The sequence below is a fragment of the Thunnus maccoyii genome, chromosome 5 (assembly GCF_910596095.1).
Source record: "Thunnus maccoyii chromosome 5, fThuMac1.1, whole genome shotgun sequence".
NCBI classification, from domain to species: Eukaryota; Metazoa; Chordata; class Actinopteri; order Scombriformes; family Scombridae; genus Thunnus; species Thunnus maccoyii.
In genome coordinates this window covers 23,544,434-23,568,785 of record NC_056537.1, presented here as the reverse complement: position 1 = coordinate 23,568,785, position 24,352 = coordinate 23,544,434, and the positions used below count along the sequence as shown (strand labels likewise).

Here is a 24,352-nt window from a genome sequence, read left to right as displayed (position 1 = left end):
TAAACATCAGCATGTCAGCATTGTGAGCGTGTTGTCATGCTAGCGTTTAGCATGTACTCAAAGTGCAGCCTCACAGAGCAGTCAGCATGGCTGTAGAGCCTTACTTTCATAACTGATTTACTTGACTAATCATTTGGTCAATAAAAGGTCAGAAGACAGTGAAGCAAAAAGGAGAAAAATCCCAGATTTTCTGAAGCCCAAGTTCGTAAACTAAAACCCAAAGATATTCTAAAAATAAATTAAATTAAAATTAAAAAAAAAAAAAAAAAAAACAGCAAATCTTCACATTTACAAAGCTGGAGATTTCTTTTTGGCATTTTTGCTTGATAAAACATTGTTTCAGATTTATCCAAAACTTAATTGTCTTGGTTTTTACAGTCTTCAGCTTGTTTGGCCTTAAGGGTCAATACAGTTCTTCTCTTCCCTAAATTATGACATTATCAACAGGTTGCAAGTAAAATATGACATACTCAGAGCTGATACAGCTGTCCGACATTCACTTTATTGTTAAAACTTGTTTTGGTATATCAGCTGCTTGTCTTTTTACACATTTTTAAATTAAAAGGCAAACATATACAGCATCATCTTCAAAAAACATGCAGCAGTGTAAACATGAGGTCTACTGAGATAAAAAGTCATACAACTACAACATACTGGCAAAGTCAGTGATAACAAAACTGTCATGAGGAAAGAAAAGAAGCTATTTGTCCATTTCACTTCTTAGATCAGCAAAGCTTTGATGCTTATCATTCGCCGCATTCAGCTGGTAAATATGCATGTGTCCAACAGTCGTGTGTATAAAGAGGTTAAAACATGAAAACAAATAAATATGATGTGCTGCCAACATATACATAATAATAGAAATGTTTTCCTAAACACAAGGGAGCACCTCTCTATATCTGCATTTTCTAAGCACTTCCTTTTATACTGGAGGGATACAACAACCTCAAAGTGATTCTGAACCTCACCTTGACTAGGCAACAACAGCTGCGACACCACTATGCTGTAACTGACATTTGACATCTTGAAAGTTCACTCATAAAACTTTACAATTCATCGTGTTTAGAGAAAAGGCTACCAAGGTAGTTAGGAATTTAGTTTGGAGGTTAGTTTGAAGGTCAGTCATGGAGTGCACAACAGAGTACAGTTAACCAACTCTTTTTTTTCTTTTTCTTTTTAAAACACAACAAACAAAAAAGCAAGTCACTGTTGGCTACACACTCAGTCTAATTCAACACATTGTGCAAGTGAGATTCATGCCAGACACAAACCCTATCCTTCCTAATCCTTCACTTCAACAGCAAAGTTAATGTTGTACTGCATCTCAACTTTTTTTTTTACTGTTGCACATGTATCAACATAAGCACTAAGAAGCACCTAGAATACTAGGTCAAGTTAGGAAAACCTGAGTATGAAAACAACAAACACACACGCGCGCATTCATCGCTGCATCATACAATCACGGCAGCTAAAAAGAACAAGCACACTGGCTGTGCACTTCAGTCAAAAAAGGCAATGTAGACCCGTTGATTAGACAGTAGGAACAACTTTCCATGTTCTGTTCGGTCTGTGTTGGTATCCAGAATCACACTGATACAGGCTCATTTTCCAGATCAAAGCTCAATATTATATACAGGTTTACTCATACAGGCTTCGTTAGATTACAGATTACTGGATACAACTATTTAGCCTAGAGAATCAGACCCTGCAGTAACTGAGTAGTATGAAATTAATGGACACCATGCAACATGCAATTTGTTGACATTGGTTAACATCAAATTTGCTGTTTTAGCCAGTTACACATGACTAGGGTGCTGCAACTGAGAAGATGAAAGAAACCTAAAAAACTAAAGGAATTCAAAGGTTTTTCAAAATTGGGACGAAACTATTAAAAAAAAATATTGCACCATCTCTCAACTTAAAACATAATTAAAATATTGGATGATGCTACTGAACAATCCCTCCGCTGAAATGTCTCTTACTGTGTTAATGAAGACTTGATCTCAGACTGGAGTGGCTCTATTTTTTTTCCTCCCTTTCTGCCCTTTTTACATTAGTGGGTCACTAAGGCACCGGTGCATACAGTCCCGTAAATAAACACTTTGATCTTTGCACTACCTGTACCAAAAAGCGCCAGAATCTCACCTTGCCTATACATACAGTACACATAAACACCTCACAAACATAATAGCAGTGTTTCCAAATACCTTTCAATCATCCTTATTTCTGTAACATCAATTAACTTAAAATAATCCCAAACCCAACATTTGATTCTGTACAAGCTTCAGGAAGAAAACATGTCTTGCTAAAAAGAACTTCTTATTTTCATTCCACCCAACGAGAGGACGATCACTTGGCTTTCTTGTCGAGCTGGAAGAGACCCAGTATGTCCAGCATGGCCTGTCTGATGTTGCCGCCAAAACGGTGGGAGTCCTGATAGGAGCAAAAAAGCAGGAAGATTATAAAACCTGCTTCAGAAAAACCATGGACACAGATTAATCTGAATTGTCTTCAAGAACAAAATACCAGTGAACTTACAGTTTCTGGACTTGAGTGTTTGCTGGAGATGTGGAAGTTGATGAGGTCCTCACCAACAATGATGTAGGAGACGCCATAACCGTCATCAGCCACCTTGCAGACACGAGAGGAAAAGCAGGGTGAGTTTCATCTCACGGACAGTCAATGTTTCCAAACTGATTTATTTTTTAAGTCAGAATTTTTGCCATTTTCCTACAGTTATTTTACACTCTAATTCAATATGCACATAACAGTTGAATGGAAATGTATTCAGAGTGACATGCTATCCCTTGGTGATGATAGGAGTGATTCACTCATCCATAAAAGGACACAAATTACATGACAGTGTTTTTAAATTGCAGGAAGCAAGACTGCATGACCTTCTTCACTCCTCTTCAAAAATTTCTGTAAAAACTGACAACTCACTGGACCAAATCCACCTCCGGAGGACACGTATTCTGGGTGTCTGACCAGGTCGAATAGCTCCACCTGCTGCAATGGGGTCTGACTGGTGGACAGCCTCCATGGCTCAGACAGGACCTAAACATAAAGACACACACAGTGTCTTGGTTAAATCAACAATACCAACAATACCACATAAGAAAGAGGTTGGACTAGAAGAGGGAGCTGTGGCAGTTCAGACCGTATCATTAGAAGAACAGTGATAGAGTGAGTAGCAGGTTATATGGTCCTTGCTGTACACCTGCATGAATATGATTGGTTGCCACACAGCTGTGAATGAACTGTTGTGAAGTATATAAGAAACAGCTGATGCTAGTCAGCCAACACAAGCAGGACTTCAGAGCCCTGCCTAACCTAATGCTATGCCTTGTTAAAATCAAGACTACTTAATTCAATGTAAGACAAGACTAGGCTAAGTTTACAACTATTCCAAATCTAATCTGAAATCATCATCATTTTAAGCGCAAAATTGTCATAGGGGTTACAGGTGTTACCACCCACTCTCAAATTTTCACAGATGCACTCGGACCATAGCTGTAGATAAATGAGAATACAAGTGTGTGTAGATTCAGATGGACAATATATCTGTAGTTTACAAGAGCAGGTATGTATGACAGCTTTAAAAGCAGAAAGCCTTAAACCACTTGCAACAACAGCTCATACCTTCTTGAGGAAGGGTGAGTCTTCTCCCAGGTATTTGGAAACCACGTAAAGACAGAAAAGGTGGCGATCGATGCCCTTCCCTGTCATAGCCAGGCGGTACATGTTTTGGTGCTTCTCTGCTGCCACTTTGAGTAACTTCAAACGCTCTTCTATCTGGATTGAAAGGAACAAGATGGAAGTGAAACATGACTAACAACTAAAGAGCAATGTCTCCATATTAACAATTAGTGATCGGGAGAATCACTGAAATGACAGCCTTAGCCTTACCGTTTCATCTCTGATCATGGAACGGACGAAGGCACAGGTCTCAATGGTGCAGGAGCGAACCGTTTCTGTTCGGCCCTCACGGAACAAACGTGTCATGGAGGCTTCGTATGTCAGGCAGAACTTCCCTTTGTCCTGTTGAGAGACAGTATGAGTCACCACCAACATAAATTCTTGACATAAAGGATAAACCAACAACTTGTTAATGAGTTAACAATAGATTTTTAGACATGTTGATAATTATGTTCGGGTCAGTGAGTTCCCGAAGGCTTACATTTACACTTGCAGGAGACTAAATACCAAAAACACCTTATCTGAAGTACCTAAACTGACAAAGACAGCAACATAAATGAGTTATGAGGCTAAATGCCCATTTGCATCAGCTTTAAAAGATGTCAGATTATCACAACCTTTATGTAAGTTTTTTCCATCCATCAAATAAACAGTTAGATTAGCAGGAAATTACAGCCTCAAACTACAGCTGAGCAAAGTTTTGATTAAATCATTCATTGTCAATTTGTAACAGTCTTCGATTTGTTGGCTGGCAAGTTGTGACTGCCCTCTGGTGGTATTTAAGAGAAGTGTGATTGGACTGTATCAGTTTCTGCTCTGCATAAAGCTCTTGCACATATCTTTCATCCTCAAATGTTAATAATCTTAAAAGGTATAAGAGTATTCTTCTGTAATATAATACACTTGCATTTCAAAATAATAAACAATAGGTGACAAAATGTAATAAATGCAGAAGTACAGGATAAAAAGGGTAAAATATTAATATTTAATATACCTACAATTGTAGGGAAACCATGGAAAGACTACTAAATATCAAATAAGTAATACTATACAAATGTTAGTAAGATATTTTGTTGATTGAGCAGTGAGATGGATGGACTAACCCTGTAATGGGCCAGCTGGAGGGCGATCTGAATGAAGGCATCGGGACTGGTGCGGCACTTCTTGATCAGACCCTTGCCAAAGTCACTGAAGGGGAAAATGTGACTGTCCACATCATCAGCCAGAGCCCTGGCTACTGTCAGAGAGCTCTCGATGACCTCCTGGCACTAAAGGAAGTGTTGAGTTGGATGTTACTCTTAGCAAATGTAGCATGGCACAACTGACAACATATTTATAATACAGTACTTTAAATATAAAAAAGCTCAGATTGATACAAATGTATATCAGTAGCATTATTAATACATACAACTAGCACCAGTTATTGTAGCGGCACATTTTCAGATAAACAATACCCCTGGCTCTGTACCTTTAAATGAAAGTAATAAAATACAAACACTGGTGCACATAGTTAAGGCTACCAGCAGAGGGAAGCCGAGGCCTGTGGATATCAAATCTCAAGGTATTGGCCTGTAGTATGAGAGATGTTGAACGGTCTTACCTCAGCAGTGATGTCCCACTGCAGCCTCTGGGGACCAGGCAGGTTGGGGTGGGGCTCCCCACAGCAGTGACCATCCTCAGTGTATCCCAGTTTGAAAGGGTCCATGGAAAGTACATGCTGCAACACAGAGTCAAGTTTTAACATGGCTGACTTCATGTTTCTGTGTTAAAATTTCCATGGACAGCATCATGCCAATGAAAACAGGAACAGTTTATTTTTTTCATATAATTACATTGTATTAGTTCAGACAGTTTGTTTTCCTTGTTTTCCTTCTGCTAATGACAAAAGGTAAACCGAGGTATTGCTACGTTTATTCCTTCCTTCCATAATTAGATGCTGCTTTGACGCACAGGTGCGAAATTCATTTGACACAAACTACATTGACACACCTCCCACAGATGGCCAATGATTGGAGCATCGGCCCAGGAATGCTCTGCGTTCAGTCCCATGGTGCCGTTCTTGAAAACTATCAGGTTGAAGGATTTATCAAACCATCTGAATCAAAACAAAAAAGAAACACCTTCAGTTTATTAATAAATTAGTTTGTGCCGCACACTCTAGAAAATTTGTAACAACATGTATCTATCATACCTGTCATAGCACTTTCCGTGGAGCAGGGACTTGGCGTAACTGTCCAGAGACTTGACTGGGTTGGCTGCATCGTAACGCTGCTCACTGTCATCAAGGGTTACAAAGAAGGCTGCCTTCTCAATGGTGTCCAGAGCTTGCTTGTTCTTACCACGACTGAAGAAGGTCTCACGGCCCTTTGCCCATGGGGTCCTGCAGAATTTCAAATCTGGTATTGTTATGTTGCAAACAAGACAGTACAGACACAACTGCATGTTTTTAAAATAAGGACAGCACTTTTGCATTTGTGTGGTCACACCCTTCCTACCTTCAAACACTAAAAACTCAAATCCTCTTGCAGACAATTCTAGTGTTGGCAGATACATCAGCTGAGCCATTAATATGAGTTCATTTTAGCTTGTCACATTATTGTTATATTATAAGATGATATATATCTGTTGCCAATAAATAAAAAGATATTACAGAGCCACAATGCCAGAGATAGGTTTGAGGTAATTAGAAACAGTATTGTCATCACATCAATGCAATAAACAGTACTTCCCATGTTGTGCTGCATAATAGAATGTAAATTGTGCTGCCTCATAACAACTGGCTGAAGCTCATGCTGTGATGTCCCCACCTGTCCCCTGCAGTAAGTGCAGCTAGTTTCTCCTCTCCTGGCATGGGCTCCGACGTGTCAGCCAAGATCCTCTCCATCTGCTGCTCTATCTCCCGTGGCAAAAGCAGCCGTCCGTCATAAAACATCCACACTTTGAAGAAACGGCCCTTATGGTACACAGCTATGTGTTTGCTCTCGTTCATGTGCTGCAAGATGTCTGGGAGAGAGGGACCAATGGTAAGGAGAGAGAAGAAGAGGAAAAACAGGGAAAAAAGGACAAATGGAGTGTCGTGGGTGGTGTGAGGAATAATAGATCTATGTGTTTGTACATGTATCTCAGAAGTCTAAGAATAAAATTGCATATAATTAAAATGCAACCAAAGAAGGCACTAGTTCATACTGGGTATGGGTGACACAGCATTGAATTTCTGGGAACAATAAAAGTAGCAGTAGTAATATAATGTGATATTTGTAACACTAGCTTTCTGTTAAGAGCAATATTCCCCTAGGGCTGTTCAGTAAATATTCTTCTTATGAAATTACATTGACTTGAAAATGGAAAAACAATTCAGTTCATGTTGATGTACTGTGTGATGGGAGGGGACTACATCCAGTTCAAAAACTGAAGCAGCTTGAAATGGGAAGTGCAGGAAGTGAGATGAAAATGGAAAGTAATTTGGGAACAGGGCAGTGGTTTGAAATACACCAAGTTGAGGCAACGTTTGTTTGAACATCACTGTGCATAACCAAGAAACCAAATCAAAAGCATTGTTTGCATGTTTTCTTTACTACAAAGTTAGAATATTGTTTTGGTGATGCTCACAGTGTTCAAACAAACATTGACCTGGTTACAGGCAAGACAAAGGAGACACTAACTTACACAAGGAACAACCCCAAGAACGGCAACAACCTCACATCCAGCCTACTGTGCTTCCTCTTACACTAAGGACACCTCCAGCAATATCAGAATGAATATGGGGCTGACCATTAGTTATTACTATTTGTTATTAATACACTTTTCTTAAGACACATACTACTGTACCATATTTCTTCACTGATGCTACATTCATATTTTTAAAAAAAATCAACTTTCTGTCCTCCTATCACAACATTTAAATTGTATTTTTTGTCAAACCTGCAAAAAGTATTACTTTTCTTTTTTTCAAAAAAAAAAAAGGGGGGGACATCACTGAATCTCTCTACTTCTATGCATTTCAGTTCATTCACACTTCTGTTCTTTACAACAAGAGAGACAAAAAGAGTATGTCAGGGCTCAGAATGTCTACACATTTATGAATGTACACATTTTTGCCTTACATTTAGATGTCATCACAGATCAGAGTCTTGGTTTAAGGTTTCGAGCTCCAAGGACACAAAGTTGTTGATGCTGAACTGGTCTTTCTCTTGGATGTAAGACTGAATGTTAGATCATGCCTTACAGGTCTTTAACACACTGACCGTGCATGTTACGTATCATGTTAGTTCTTCTATGAATGAACAACACTCAATTTCAGCAGCAAAATGGCTTCCTGCCCTCTTGGAGGTCAGTCATTGATCTAAGATAACACATGCCCTTGAGCATCACCCAGGATTAAAGCTGATTATATTTTAATATCTTTCAAACTCATTGAAACACATACTGAACTCTAGGTGAATTAATGCTCTTAAATTCCCTAAATACAGCCATAAATATATTATCAGGTCAGCCCAGCACTGTTTGATTTCCAGGTCTTACCTTAATCATAACACTGTTTTGCCTTCTCAAACCCAAACACTGGACTTCAGTCACATGCAAATTAGTCACTAACATGTGCATAGACCAGTACACATGCATTATGATTTATAAAAAGGTCAGATTATTTCTAATTCAAACTGATGGACAAAATGTCCCAGGGAGAAGTACAGTAGGAGTAGTGTGGAGGAGGCAGCATTACTAAAGACTCTACCTGTGTCTACACCTGGGACACGACTGGTGTTGAACATACGCTCGTATTGGGCTGAACACATGGGGATAGTGTTTAGGAGCATGAGCTGAAAAGCAAAAGGGGAGAGTCAAACACAAAGAGATGACATACTAATTCACTAAAATCCCCAGAGAGCAGCAGACACACACCTACAGGGAAAGGAGCATGGATGAAGTGGAGAGGGAGTGATGAGGATTGGTTTGATAAGCAGTCTTAAGGAGCAGGAGGAACTTCAGAAGGCTGCCAGGCAAGGAGACATGAGCAAGGTCCAGAAACCAGTGGCCTACCACCTCAATGCCACCAGCAAAGCCCTGATATAGTAGTAAGATTTGAACTAACATGTAGATAGTTTTAGGATATTTTGACTGAACACTTAAATCAAATAGATTTGAATATTTACATCTATGAAAAGGTAGTAAGAGGTAGGATTGTTTCAGGGCTTTGCTGTTGAGAAAGAGTCTAGGAGTCAGGGTTTCCAATGGCTGTTGCCTCGGCGATGGCTAGGGTTACAGGGTAGGGATGTCAGAGTCACATTGGAGATGTGCCCTCCTCTTACCTGTCTCCAAACCAGGGATGCGGGTGGTGTTAAACATCCGCTCCCACTGAGCCGAACACAGAGGAACCTTGTTCGCCAGCAAGTATATCTAACGTAGCGTCCGACAAAGCGAAGGGAAAAAACAGTAAAACAGAGACAACTGACTGTGAGTGTGTAACAGCAAGCACATGCATTGGTGTTTGTATAAATGCATACTATCGGTCTTTGCAAGAGACCAGTGTGTGTTTAACCGACATGTTGCAAAATGTGTGCCAGGATTGTGCAAATGTTGTCAGAATTTGCACTTAAGCACCATGCAGGTTGGTCAAGGACAGGAAGCAGGGCACAAAATTAGCACCAGCCAAATGCTGGTAAAATATGTAAGTGGCTGGTAGATTTGCTTCACTCACCAGCCCAAAAAACAATGGTTATCTATTGAGTGATTGGTAAAATTTGAATATTAACTAGTCATTTGGCTGGTGGACAAAAAAAGTTAATTTTGCACCCTGAAGGGAAGTCATAGAGGTGCGGGAAAAGATGACACAACAGGGTGTCAGTAAAATCACCAGCATTCATTCATTAAGCCTTGTTGAGGAAGGCTTCAGTAAATGCTTATGATCTCACTTTGTCAGTAATCACAGCTCAACTTCCATCAAAACAAGCAAAAAGCAGAGTGCGTGGCTCAGTCAGAGTTAGACACAGTGAGCTGAGGACAATATCAAGAATCTACATATCACCAGTGAGATTGTGGATAATAAACTAACTCAAGAAAAGGTGGAGAAAAAATAAGCAGCTCTCATTATACACTTAACAGATAAAACAAACTGAGATAACAGCTGTTAAATCAATAAATCACAAATCAGAAAGTTAAACATTTACATATGATTACCATGGTTAAACATGTACCAATGTAGTTTATATTACAGCTTTGCACAACATCTGTAGATTAAACAAATTTCAAGAGAATCATTTAAGAAATGAAACAGAGGGACAGACAGAGATGCTCTGTACTCACTGGTTTGACCTGGGCTCTGTCCAGTTTCCTCCTGTACAGCATGATGGCATGAATGGCATTACCTGCCCTGGCAGCCTGGATAGAAGTGGGGTTGACATACAGGAAATCCTGGAGAAAAAGAGATCAATAGTAATAAAATCAATAATCAGTCATATTTCCTCAGACACATCCTGGACACTATCCAGAAAAACACGAGGGCTTGTGCTCGTCCTTCTGTCCTTGGACATGACACAAACAGAAGAGAACAGAAGAGCACACAATGTAACTGTATGATCTGTCCATCTTTGTTGTTATTTTGGTCAAGGACTGTAGGCATTCATATTGTACAGTAGCTATCATGACCTGCTATTCCAAACATGTTGAGTGCTGCTCCACTGTCCCCATACCAAATCTACCTTCCTACGGCTTTGTAAGCTAGAGCAGAGATGTATTTTTGTGTACAAAAAAATAACACATTTTTGAAGAAGCTGGCTTAGTAATATCCCAGTTATACTATCTGCTTGATGACTACACAAGGACAAAAACAGATCTGCAAGACTGTGTCCCTGGAGGCAGTGATCCATGTCTGCCCAGCTGCATTAACAGTCCACTCTACTGTCTCACTTGTTCAGGCAGACTGATAGAAAGGAACTTTTGGGTCTGTGCCAGAGTCCCTCTTAAAGACCCTCTGTGGTAGTTAGTTCTGCTGCTGAGTTCACTGAGTCCATGATCACAGATATGACAGATTTGGAGCAATCCAACTATCCACTAAGTAAAATCACATTGTAATACAGTGATAGTAGCCAAGCCAGCCAAGATGCTGAAAATCTGTAAAAGACTGAAAGACTGTAGCTGTAGTGAGTTAGTATATCCTATTTCTACACACACAGATGCAGGGGTTTTATGTCTTACAAGAGTGCATCCTTTTTTGCATAGAAAAACCGAAATTACCCAACAATGTACATCTATAATACAAGATATTAGACTGGTGACAATCCATAAAAATATCATTCAGTCATTTCAGGAAGTTGAGGAGTTTAATTTTAGTTCAGTTGTGGGAAGAAGGTACAACAGTACTTTCACAATTTAGTTATCAATTGGTCAACCTACCTATTCAGACCAATAATAATTCCAACATACGGTTATATTTACTATTTAGATTTACTTACATTTTAGTCTGAGACATGCTTGGCAGAGCTGGCAAAGCTGCTCAAGAGCTCATGTATATGAAATACTATAGATCTCAGTTTTAAAATGGTATGTCTGGAGAACACATAGGTTGCACTATAGTGACAAATTATTAAAAGCTTACTTATAAACAGTTAATAATTGAAGAGGAAATAAACTTTGCATATAATTCAGCATTCCACAGCTGTGTTTTAGATCATGGTGCTGGCAAAGGGTCACACACACACACACACACACACACACACACACACACACACACACACACACACACACACACACACACACACACACACACACACACACACATACACATACACAAAAGTGTCACACAAAAGTATTGATAAATTTTGGAATGTACTCTAATGTCTCCAAATAGACAGCAGATACACACTGTCAGAGAATCAATCACCACCTACACGGAGGAGTGTATTGCTCAATGCTCAAACATTGAGTCATTGTTTGGAAATGACTAACTACTCAATAAGAAACATTCTTACCATGGCATAATAGTTGCTGTTGACCATGATGGGCCCACGGCCTCTTAGGTAGATATACTCTTCCCACCAGTCGCTGACCTGTGTCACACAAAGAGAGGCAAGGGAGAAAGGAACAGAAGGTGGCATTAATGGAAACACTGCTTTCACTAACCCTTCCTTGAGGCCAATTCAAGACCCAGGACACAAAATCCCTTGAGAGAGGAGAAGAGAAAAAGGGAGAGGAATTCTTTCTGACTCACATAGTTGGACGTCCACCAGGACTTGAGTTTGACGTACCACTGAAGTCTAGGTCCAAGGTTCTTCTCAAAGTCTTTAGTCAGTACCTTCATCTGTTCAAACTCTTCATCATCCATCAGTGGGCGTACTGACTCCAGGTACTGTACACAGAAAAGTAAGTTGTCACAAACAGTGAAGCACAGGTTGGTTAAACAAAGGAGAGAACAGAACCAAACCTTCACCGCTTTTTGTTTGCACTTATTCAAATGCCTAGATTTGAAATTTGTTAAGAGTCTTACTGAAATTTAAATAGATAGTGAGGAAGGGCATTATGAAGTTGTGTGACATTTCATTGCTTAAAAGGAAGCTCTTAGGCCGTATTCAGACCAAATCAGGCGGTGTGGCAAAAACGTCAGTCCTCCCATTCAGAGAGAGAAAGAGAGAATCGGTGGTCGAGTGAGCTAGAGAGTGAATGAAGAGAGGGAGTGCTGGTAATGATAAAGCTGGTGAATCAGATCAATAAAACATTATTTTCTGATTGTTTCACAGCGGTTCCTTTCTAGAGCACAAACACACCCACACACCTCCGCCCAACCCTGTGACAGTGAGCCACTCCGCCTGATTTGGTCTGAATACAGCCTTACTCAGTACAAAACAAGAGCCCTTGACTACATGCTATGATAAACACAGATAACCCTTTACATCTGATTAAATAGTACTGAATGGATTTTAATTAACTGATCATTCACTGAAATTTTAATGGACAAACTTTAGTTACAATCCAATAGCTTGGACCATTATGACCAATCAGGAATGTGCATTAAGAACCCATTAAAACAGGAAATGACATGACATGTAGAAATTACCCTTCTGCAGGTGTCCTTGACAGAGGGAACAGGTAGCCTTGGCAAGGAGTTCTGGAAACTGTAGAGCATTGGCTTCCTGCCAGAGAACACCTTCACTAATAGCTGGCGAGCAGGACAGATAAGAAAGAGGAGAGAGGGCAAAGGTCATTTAACGTTACACTTTGTGTTTCACCTGGAGATCTGCAGGTTATAAGGGCAAAGTGCAAACACATAACTAGCCACGAAAACTAAAAGGACCAAAGAAATATGTAGTCATAAGTTAAATAAATGCTTGTTCCACCTCTTGTCTCTCTTACATTTAGCTCTAACAAGCTGTAACAATGTCTGCATTCTTGACTCATACGAAGCAGAATACCACAAGGACATTCCACTATGAATCAGCTCTAAAGTGACTTGAACAGAAAACACATTGTCTCACCATCCACATACGAGTAGACCAGGACACAGATCCATGGCGTGCATACATCCAGCCGTGCCATGACAACAGGCACTTTAGGACATTCCTCATAATCATGATTATGGTCACCCACAGGCCTGTGCCCACCAGAACTCCTCCAACTATCCTCTGGCTGTCTGTGGATATGTATTGGCTGTGGACAGAGAAACAATAACAGTAGAAAATAAACACTTTCTTATTTAACTGCACAGTGGAGGCATTCAAGTATGATGATTATTTCCTCCCACTGGAATACCGAGTGGGAAAAAATGTAATGTGATTGTGATAAATTAATATTCTGTAAGGCTGTAGTCAACCAAAGAAAATCTTGGTCGACTAAAATCGTACCTAATCTTCAACTAATTGATTAGTCGCACGCACGCGGGGTGGGGTGGGGGGGGGGGGGGGGGGGGGGGGGGTAACGGGACAGTAAACTCGGCAGCCACACATTTCTCTGTTCTGTATTTCTCTGTTTTGTGGTGGGGGTTCTCGTTGTTATCAATATGGAGAAACACAGATTCAGTAAACGTTCAGTAAGGTCAATAAACGTTGAGTACAGTTAGACAGTTAGACCCATTAGGTTGGGCGAGTTCAAAGTTTTGAAAACGACGGGGGTGTTTTGAATACACCTGTATTCCTGCGGCAGGAGTCTGTCCCTCCTGCCGCAGGAAATAATGGATTACTCCTGGAAAGCTATTGATGTAGCACTTTTCTCCTAATGAAAATAACACAGAGATTATTCGACCAATGAGAATTTAGTCGGACGAGAGCATATCGACCAACTAATCGACTAGTCGACCAGCAGACTACAGCCCTAATATTCTGGCTACAAGATAAGAGGACAATGAGATGATATGGTATTCAGTATAATTATACAGGCCATTGTGTTTTCAAGCTTGACCAATTGAGCAATCTAAACAAGGTGTGCTCTACAAAAACACAATACAAACATTAGACAATTAATGTCATATAGCTGCTTCCAAACTTGCCCCAGTCCAAAGTCATATTAAATCATTACTAATAGACAATGCATGTCATTTATCTTGATAGGATTAACACACAGAGTCATGATTGATTAACTCTCAACTTCAAATCCTTAACCTATATTAGTCAGTGTGGTCAGTGCCACTATTGATATTTTTTATAAACTTAAGCAGTTACATGGCTTATATCTGTAATTCGTATTGTGACAAGTTATTATTAAAATTTCTGAGCTAGTTAATGGGATAGTTTGGATTTTTTGAAGTTTGGTTGTATGAGGTACCTGTCCATAGTCAGTCTATCACCTACAATAGATGGGGGTCAGCACACTCCCAGTTTGGAGTAGCAGACGGAAGTATCGGCACTGTTGCTAAGCAATGTACTGCGGACAGCAGCAAAACATATTTTAACCACCTAAATAAAGGCTCACCAAAAAAAAAAAGAATCAATATCAGTTTAAGAGTATACTATATCTAGAATATTTTCACCACTTGCTGTCTGATGGCAAGGTAAAGGGGGGGAAATATTCTAAATATAGCATACACTTAAACTGATATTGATTTTTTTAAGTGGGCCTTTATTAACGTTTGTGTGCTGGTACTTCTGTCTGCGTGCCAACTCCCATCTACTGTAGATAATACACTGACTATGGACAAGTACCTCATACGACCAAACTTCAAAACATCCAAACTATCTCTTTAAGGTAATTACTCTCAGAAATTTTAATAACGACTTAATAATCACAATGCAAATTACAGATTCAAGCCATGTACTTGACTAGAGGGAAAATCCCCAGCATTGTTGATAAGAGAAGCATTACAATTGATAGGAAGTGTTTGCACAATATCACTAAACATGAGCAACACTGTTAGCAAACATGCAGATGAGGTGTGCTGGACAGTTGAAACAAAATGAAATGTTATGCTGGAAAGAGACAAACAAAAACAAACCAATTATGTTACTGTCTGTAAGCATGACTAAAGATTCCACTGAAAGAGGAAAGTTACTTTAATTTTTGGCTGAGGCTCTTTCCTCATAAATACCTGTAACCTGAGGCAGTTCTCGTACAAGTTTGATGGCACTGACTCAACTGCATTCCATTACCATTTGGATTCTTCATCATAGTCTATAATTTGTGTCTATTATCTTTTCTAGCTAAACTCCAGCCACTTTTAGTTGTGGCACAGACCATGGCCAATCACCACTGTATTTGTTTGGGACTTGTCCTCTATCACTGTACCAAAGTGCGAACAAATTAACAAGGTGGTTATGTGTAGACATTAATAGAACTCTTTCATGTTCCACGTTGTTTTATGGCCTTACCTGATAGGCATGTGTTGGCCCAGCTTGGCAATCAACCCAAGAGATGGATCCAGCTGTCTATATTTGTTGTAGGACATGTAGGACACAACCACTACCATGAACCCAGCAGGGCTGCCTGGGTACACACCAGTCATTACCCCATTCTTTGGAAAAGGTAGAACAAATGGAGGGTTACAAAGGTCAACAGGGTCACAGCGAGCAAAGAATCTATAAGGATATAGTTAATAAAATCACCGATATCATAACGCAGTGTTTTGCATTCTGCTGACACATGTGAGCTATTATTAATTACCGACAGCTAAACAAAAGAGGAATGTGTGAAAATGCTAGCAGGTCTTTGGGTTTGAGTGACTCAGTATGACTGTGTGTAAACACACAACTAGGCCAAAGGCTAGGACGCAAAGAACAGACAGGAAGGTCACTGTTTATGTGAGTGGGTGACCTTCCAGTGGGTGCAAGTTACATAAACCAACAATCAGATTTACAGTAGGTTAGCAATTACAACAAAGCATAACTGGGGCTGTTATGATGCTGTTTATCAACTTAGTATTTACTGAGAACAAAAATGAGCAGAAACTGTTGTAAGATACTAAAAGTAGAGAACAGGCCGATAAATGTATTTGAGATGGAGTTAACAAAATTTGCCTCATACTTGACAGAAACCCTCTGGACTTTGCCTCCATCATACATCCAGCACCTCTCACCTTGAAGCGAATGAACCTTTTCTTCCAGGAGTGGAGTCCAGAGAGGTAGATCTGGCGTAGAGCCTCGTGGCACAGCTGTAGGTCGATGCCATCGGGTGTGACGGTGAATTGAAAGGCCACCGCCTGGTGAGCTTCTGCCATGGTGGCTACTACTGTACAGGGTCACTGAGGGAAAAGAAGGCAAAAGAGAATCAAAGTTTATATACAAAGGTAAAACTTAGATCAAAGATACAGGTCAAAAATAGAAACCCATTTACATCTTTATTCTTGTCCCATTTGTTTTTTTCTCAATTTATGTTCATGCAGAATGATGAGATCAAATTAAACAAGCATGACCACTCACCACATCCTGATATCATGATGATTTTTTAAATATCTTAAGTAAAGTATCAGAAGAATATTTGAAATTGACCTGTTCCTAATCACAGTTCCTTGAAATCAATAGTGTTTGTTCCTCAACACTACTGTATAATCAATTTCAAAGATTTAATCAATTTAAGCTTTTTGTAGAGAAACAACCTCTGAGTGGGAAAGGATTCTTAATGGATTTGAAAACAACACTGGGGTAGAGTTTACAGTGAGTTAGATGGATGAATGACTACATGTGTATTCAGACACACAGTATTCAGGTTTACAGGCAACCTTCGTGCTAGATGAGCAGCTGTTTTGAGTTACTAAGAGGGACATTTTCCTCTTCATATGGTTCAAGATTGTAAGCAGGCCTCCTTCATTCGAAGTCAGTTAGTGCGGACCAACACTGGTCTCAAGATCACATATTCAATGGTCTCTTTAATTATCTTTGTCTTGCTTGCAACTTTACTTTGTCTTAATACTGTCTCAGACCTGAGGACTGAGCTTCATCTTTAATGAAGACCAGCCAATTGCACAACTGTAGCACAATGAGTTGACTGTCTTGAAGAGCTATCTTTTGTTTGTGTCCTCTCTGAAAAGCTGTCATGTGAGCAGCACTGAATCTTATTATTTATAAAAACAAAACATCAGATAAAAGCATTTGGAGAAACCTAATCACCAAACTGATAACATTTTGCATAAATGCAATAGTAGAATGATTATAAACTATCAGCAGCGTAATGAATCTAGAGGCTCCGTATCACTTCTACAAATATCATGAATAAAGGGAAAGTCCCCCAAAAATAAGCTTGATGTGCATGTTTTTGTAATGAATTACGAAATCAAATAAACGGATTCCTGTTAGCTGACACCAAAAAAAGGAGCACTGAGAGGTCATTATTTTCAACCACTCATCAGAACTGGTTAGGCGGGTGTGAAATCTTATCCTTTACTACTATAAGACAAATGACACATAGCTGACATTTTTCAAATCTGAACTAAAACTAAAATCTACCTTTAAAAAATAAAATCATAAGCCGTATTTGAGATATCAACTGTTTAAATAAAGTTTAGATCCCATTTTTTAAATGAATTATTTCTATGATGAGAACGGGTGTGGAGACAAAGAAGTAAACTTAGTGGGAACTGATTTTAAGCCTGAAGAGATGACACGACGATGTCTATTCTTTTACTGCTTTCAGTCTCCACCTTCAGTGCTGGAAGGCTTCTTGATACAAAATCGTATTTTGCCAAGTGTGTCTTGTCAATGCTTGTCAATCAGTATCTAAGACTGCAGATTTCTTGTCTTGTCTTACTTTTTGTAATTCAGCAACTAATATTAAGATTTTACTGGAATTCTTCTTTGTACTGTACTGACTGTGTAGCTGGGGCTCAGTGGTTAGCATTGCAAAGGTCTTAGCTTCACAAAATTTGAATCTATTAAATAAACCTCTAGATGAGATTTATATTTCTAAGCTATCCTCAAGGATTTCTTGTGGACTTTTTCTCATCAGAGAAAATATTAGTATATGACATGGTGTAAAGATGGTAACTAGTAATGTAATGGATGCTTTCCCTCATAATGAATTTAGCAGGGATGATATTCTTGGGTAATGACAAGCATTTTCAAAGGTTTTAGAGGTATGTGTTACTTTATCACTACACTAGTGAAGCCTTTCTTTACCTATTGGTGTTCTAGACCTGCGCTATGTGTGAGCTACAAAACCACTACCTGGATGATGACACTCAGAGGTTGTGGTGCTGTGAGGGACCTGGTTTTTCCAGTTGCATTCAAATGCTGCTGGAAATGTAAACACCACCTGAGCATATATGATGCTATATATGATAACTAAGCTAAAACGTTTGGTTAAGTGTTGCATTGACAACTCAGTATCAGACTTATCCTAGAAACGGTGTTTTTTTAATGTTTGGGCATCCATGTCTCAGGCTATACTGTGTTAAGTTTTCACACGCTTGCTTTTCATTAAGATTGGCGGCTACAGCAACGTTTCTAGTGCAAAAGGTTCAGGTCGTTTCTAAAAAACACTGCCTTTTTGTTTACGGAGTCCATTTTTATTTCATTCAACTAAGAGCAATCGGAAAACAGGACACGTCGTTTCTGCGTTTTCAGCCCTGGGAAGAAGCAGCATCATCCAGTCCCCTCCCCCAGCTACTTTCTAACATCACATGATCCACCCAGTGCTGCAGAAACTAGGGGAAAGGTCGCAGCGCTATGCCGCTTAGATACCCGGTTAAACAGGCAACATAGTATTCACAAATGCTTGTATGCCTGCAAGCATATCCCATTGTTGCTATGCTGAAAGCGCTGAAAGCATACAGTTTGCTTTGAATATTGCAGAATTAGTGTCTGTCCATTTTTCTGTATTTCAAACCCTGTCGGTTATCGTTATTTAATCATGTCAACTACCCCCCACTGTCTTCATGTACTTAATGTTGCATATTTGCATCATGATTCTGACCTCAAAAGCCAAGTCATCCTCTTCATTAAAGCTTTCTCTAACTGCCATTACACTTCGACAACAGGCGCAATTTCACTCCCCACACATGCACCCAGAATATGTAGGTTACATTTGTCTGGTATTATATCAGGTATCCTGCCCACGTGGTCTGTGTGAAATGGGGTCACTAGTGTGCACCCCTAGGTGTCAATAAAGCAAAATGTATTTATTAATTATAATAACCAGCCTTTTCAGCCACATCTAAATGAATAAAGTGTATCACCTCTACAACTTGCTCCTACAGAGAGGACACTATGACAAACCGGCTTTTACTGACCTTCACGAGCAGGTGACATTTCTCCACTTATCTGACTGTCTCTCTTTTGCTTTGTTAATACACATCAAGGCCACTGTCAGGTAAAGACCTGCTATACTGGATCAGTAGTGAATAACAGAGCATATAATATGTATTATAATAGAGCTGCCAGGTGGTTGTCAATGAATGACCTTTATTTGGACTTTTGCCTACATCGGTGTCATGTACAACACAGGAGTGCGTCCAAGTCCCTACCTGGATTGTTCAAAATAAGGCCGCGATACAGAAAAATGAAGTCATAACAGTTGAAACGTTTAATGTAGAGGCCTCTTAAACGTATAAAATATGTTCACAGCCCGCAGTTTAAAGAAAACAGAGTATGGCTGTGAGCGCAACAGTCAGTATTTCCCTCTAGATTCAGTTTTCACTTTAATAAGACAAGATTAGCCGGTGTGTAAACTTGATTTCTGACTGCCACCGGGGCAACCGGGAACACGAACCGCCCCTTTATGTCAATGCGAAGGTAAGAAAACCTATGCGTCATATAAACACCGCACAGCTCTACGCCCTGCGCCGACAAGAAAATACTACAAACTTGTATTTAGCGCAAACTGCGCAGATAACGTCAGCTTTCATTGGGTTTTTCCTCTACGTTTAGCTAGTCGAAATTTCTTTCCTCAAAACCCCTGCAGCCATATTTGCAAAGCTGCCTTTAAAACTATAGAGAGATAGAGAGAGAGGGAGGGAAACACACGAACTGAAAAGGGAAAATTATTACTCACCGAGCCTTTCTAGTAGTCCGAGAGAGCAGAGCTTTCTGTTTTGACGAGGATGTGACACGTCCTGGCTGTCGACGGAGACTGCTATACAATCTACATGAATGAGAGCACAGACTTGTATACACGGCCTGCCCCCTTTTGCTACGTCATATTGTTCTCCTTTACTGGCAAACAGGTCTAAACGGCGCCCCCCTGAGGACTCCCGTGTTATTGTTATTGTAAGGGTTGAATGAGGACGCACGGTAACCAATGTATTGTGTTATTGAAGATAAGTTGCCATTTAACATACAGAGCTGATACTATTAATTATAACTCTTGTAACTTCCAAACTGTGGAGAACAAGACGTGCTATGATAGAGACTGACTTTAATTGACAGTGACACCTTAACCAAACAGATACTCACTGACCTCCAGAGGAGTCATACTGGACTTATGAACCTACAGCACTTTTTATAAGTTCAACTCTATGCAGTTTATTGATGTTTTGCACTTTGGCACTGGTTGAACTTTATTGTTAAGGTAACTTACTGTTTTTGTAAATTTTACTTGTGTGAAATTCAATAAAGATCTTAAAAAAAACAAAGAAAAAGAAAAAAGAAAGTCATGATGCTGGAAATCACAATGGACACAATATAACACCTGTACAATCACAGATGAGAACTTTCCATCAAATCAAACAATCACAGGTGGTTTAATTATTAATATACCGCTTATCAAAACCAGAGATTTCTAAGTGCTTAACAAAAAGTAAAATATGTCATTTAAATCCATTTAATTTAATAATAGCAACACCCATACATGTAATTCAATGCAATAGCCTTGCAACATATACTACTTTTGTGAGGCTTAACTTTAGGGTTTTGTTGACAAACATTTTGCCTCCCTTGTATACAGTCAATGGAGAGGACAAAACATTTGATATAGTGCAATGCTAAGTAACACTTCTATAACAAAGTATCAACAACTAAAACAACATATATTTCACCATGGAAGTATTTTTGCAGAGTAATTGTGATTTACTGCGTTGTATTATACAATATACTGTACATATATGTTCATTTTTAATATTGTGTCCAGCCCTTTTATACCATGTCTTGTCTATGTCGGACAATGTCTGAAACACTGTTGTCTTCCAAATGTAGCCTGTGAAAAATTATCTCCACTGGAGCTGCAAAGATTAATCAATTAGTTGTCAACGATTACATTAATCGCCAACTACTTTGATAATCAATCAATTGTTTTGAGTTATTTTCTAAAAAAAAATAATTTCCAAATTCTCTGATTCCAGCTTCTCAAATGTGAATATTTTCTGGTTTCTTTAGTCTTTTATTCAGTAAACTGAATATCTTTGACATTTGAGGAAGTCACATTGGGTTTTGGGAAACAGTGCAACATTTTTCACCATTTTATGGACCAAACAACTAATCAATTAATCGAGAAAATAATTGACAGATTAATCGGTAATGAAAATAATCGTTAGTTGCAGCCCTAATCTCCATTGACTTCCTTAGAATTGTAACATTATAAATCATTTAATTATCTTAAAGAACATAACAATGCAGATGGGCACATTTTTGCAATTGTCATAACATGCTGTAATTGTAAGAACTGTTATTCCATAATAATTAAAGGCCTTACACACTAACTGCACAGTGGTACATCCACACAGTTGTTTACACTTTTGGATAATTTGACCTTCTCTTTTTTTCCCCTAATTCGGAATGTCCGACAGGCCTTTCTGCACAGCAGGCAAGGCCTTTCACAGCAGAGGTGGATGTAATTACATTAATGATGGCTCTGGTCCATTTAAGTGGCATAGCAGTAAGGCCCAGGTAAGCAAGACAAGAACTAGTTCATTTCATGTTGTCCGACCGCATCAGAAGGCAAGACTGTTCATAACTGTTCTGAACAGCCACACTTGAACGTGGGTTGAAAAGTCAGCTGTAATAGAGAGGGGAGAGACGCAGTATCGTTTAAATACGGGGATCATGGCACACGTTTTCAGGCAGCCTCTCTGCATCAATGTCGTACTTGGTTGTACAAACAAAAAGTTCCGGGAATAGTTGTGTAACGAATGAAAAAAAATCTCAGTGTCAGTGAGTCAGCATGCACAATACTTAGAACTGGCACACCTAAAAGAAATTCAGCCACTATTGATGTTATTAAATTACTTAAATGCTTTTCCAGCTTTTTCCCCAATTGAAAAGACCTATCCCCTTCCTCTGTTCCTGCAGTGTTGGCACAGGCAACTTCAAGATGACAGATTTCAATTTTGTATTAAACTGCATCGCATCTGCTCTTTTACATTACATTTACATGGATAAAAGTATTTGTAAACAAGACATTGAAAACTGTTCTTCTTACTCTATGGGAAAGACAGAAAACACTCTGATTTAGAGTGAAAAGCACTAATCTGTAGTAGAGGTCATCACAGTTAGAGACACCTGTAAGATTCAACTGTTTCGCATTTAAGACTACAAACAACACTGTTTTTGTCAACAGGACACGTTTATATGGTGTAACACTGCACTGTTGAAATACAACAAGTGCAGTTAGAAAAGTAAAATACATCTGAGAGAGCTAGAAGAAAAGCAGAAGTTGGCTTTTGAACTTGGCTCATTTTAATGGGTTACTCAACCAATTTTACACGTCAAAGTTTGTTTACAGGTCTTGGGACTACTGCATATGTGAAAAAAATTGTACGAAGCCGTTTTGTGACTCCAGAGGGAGCTGTGCAAAGTCTGATAACATATGTAGTCTGAAGACTACAAATTTGAAAATGAAAACAATCTGTGGGTGTGGAGTTAAAATTAAGTGAGATTACCCAAACTCTGTTGCTCTCTCCTCATCTCTGCTTGAGGCTATTGGCTCCAGCCTGCATGAGCAGCATAACAAACCAAATCTATAGCCTACAGTCAAGAGCACAGAGTGGAGTTGCATTGTGGGTAACGTAGGCAGGTTTTGACAAGGACGAAGAATGCACAGATGTATAAACAATATCTCTGGTTCTGCTGCACAGATTTTGATCCTTTTTTAATTGTCCATTGTGAGTCCGACAATGTTAGGAGTGCAATTCTAAATCTTTTAAGTATTTTTACTACTTTTGGACTTGAAGGCACCTTTAAATTCCAATTTTAAAATAAGCTAGATAGATACCACATGAGTCCCTGCCATTTAGTCCCCACAGCAAGTTTTATCTGGAGCTGAAGTTGCCCCCTTTTAGTTTTTCATCCCTGCACCTGAAAGTGTCTGTGACACCACCCATCATCATCACAGCTTTATTGGGCAACATACTGTAGTTTAAAACATTTAAGAGTAGAATTATTCTTAAGAAAAAGGGCAGAAGTATTGTTGCAGTTGTTTCCTGGTTCTTCTACTTACTCCTGATGCTAGTTTTTAGTAAAACAGAAAGCTGTCATTAATAACCTACTTTTTTCAGTCTAGATCAGAGGTCCAAAGTGGTCCTGAGATAAATATATGGGATCTCAAGATGATTCATGGGATGAATAACATATATATAACAAATATATATATTTCTGTTACACTTTTTTTTCTTTTCTGTATTACAGTATTCAGATTTTTTCTTGTGAAATACAAGACATGTTCACCTCTTTGGTGCCCACAAATAGGCCTATTTCAAATGAAACACCCTGAGAAGGGAAAATAACTCTTTGGTTGATGTCCAGATTTAGCCCAGAATATAACCTGTGATTAAGGTCGTGAGTAAATCTTGCTTCATTTTAAGCCTTTACAAACCAAACAGATGAACTAGATCCAGATAATCTACTGGCGGCAAAATCCCAGCATCACCTGTATGTGTACTCTTTATCCAACAGAGGGCGCAAGAAGACAACTTGTTGTAAAATAGTTTATTCATCCAATGAATATGCTTGTGACTACTTTTTTATCGTTAAAATCCTGTTATGTGTTTACTAAATACCTAAAATAACATGAATGTGTCAAGCTAAAACAACTTAAAGTTGCAGTTAACAAACCATCATTCAACCAGCGTTAAATTATCACATTAGAGAGATTTCTGCTGTCAGCGAGCAAACACCGCGGTTTACAACATCTGTGCAAGACAAAGAGAAGGAGATGAAACTACCTCATTGTGTGACTTTATCGAATTAGGCATTGCGTTCAATTGCTTACCGTGTTTGAGGTCAGCTCCCGTCCATCAAACACGGAACCGTTGGTTTGTCGGTCCGCGAGAGGTGCGCCTCCCTCCCTTTCCCTCCCCTCGTGCGCGTGCGTCGTT

The 24,352-nt window shown here is 39.2% G+C and overlaps 1 protein-coding gene across 3 annotated transcripts; it reads right to left on the bottom strand.

The window, feature by feature from the left end:
* Positions 1-480: 480 nt before the first annotated feature.
* cpt1ab (carnitine palmitoyltransferase 1Ab (liver)) lies at positions 481-24,332 on the bottom strand. 3 transcript variants are annotated; one of them, XM_042412554.1, is made up of 20 exons: positions 24,247-24,325; positions 20,098-20,187; positions 16,190-16,354; positions 15,486-15,628; positions 13,164-13,335; positions 12,746-12,847; positions 11,903-12,040; positions 11,664-11,741; positions 10,000-10,107; positions 9,006-9,093; positions 6,507-6,702; positions 5,891-6,079; positions 5,689-5,794; positions 5,300-5,416; positions 4,803-4,967; positions 3,910-4,041; positions 3,643-3,795; positions 2,944-3,057; positions 2,539-2,631; positions 481-2,433 (listed from the first exon to the last, which is right to left on the bottom strand). In XM_042412554.1, the coding sequence occupies exons 3-20, from the start codon at positions 16,328-16,330 to the stop codon at positions 2,350-2,352; spliced, it is 2,319 nt and encodes a 772-aa protein (XP_042268488.1). In that variant the 5' UTR covers positions 16,331-16,354; positions 20,098-20,187; positions 24,247-24,325; the 3' UTR covers positions 481-2,349. The 3 variants fall into 3 exon arrangements, with proteins under 3 accessions (XP_042268488.1, XP_042268490.1, XP_042268489.1); XM_042412556.1 differs by lacking the exon at positions 9,006-9,093 and adding an exon at positions 8,432-8,516; XM_042412555.1 differs by lacking the exon at positions 20,098-20,187 and having other exon boundaries at positions 24,247-24,332.
* Between the last annotated feature and the right edge of the window lie 20 nt (positions 24,333-24,352).

What these genes read in the sequence shown, in the direction of transcription:
- cpt1ab (XM_042412555.1), bottom strand. Translation starts at nt 16,330, where the DNA reads ATGGCAGAAGCTCACCAGGCGGTGGCCTTTCAATTCACCGTCACACCC. An exon ending in ACAGAGCCCAGGTCAAACCA is followed by an intron (nt 9,094 to 9,999) that starts GTGAGTACAGAG and finishes ACGCTACGTTAG; the next exon opens with ATATACTTGCTGGCGAACAA. An exon ending in CACGGAAAGTGCTATGACAG is followed by an intron (nt 5,795 to 5,890) that starts GTATGATAGATA and finishes GTTTTGATTCAG; the next exon opens with ATGGTTTGATAAATCCTTCA.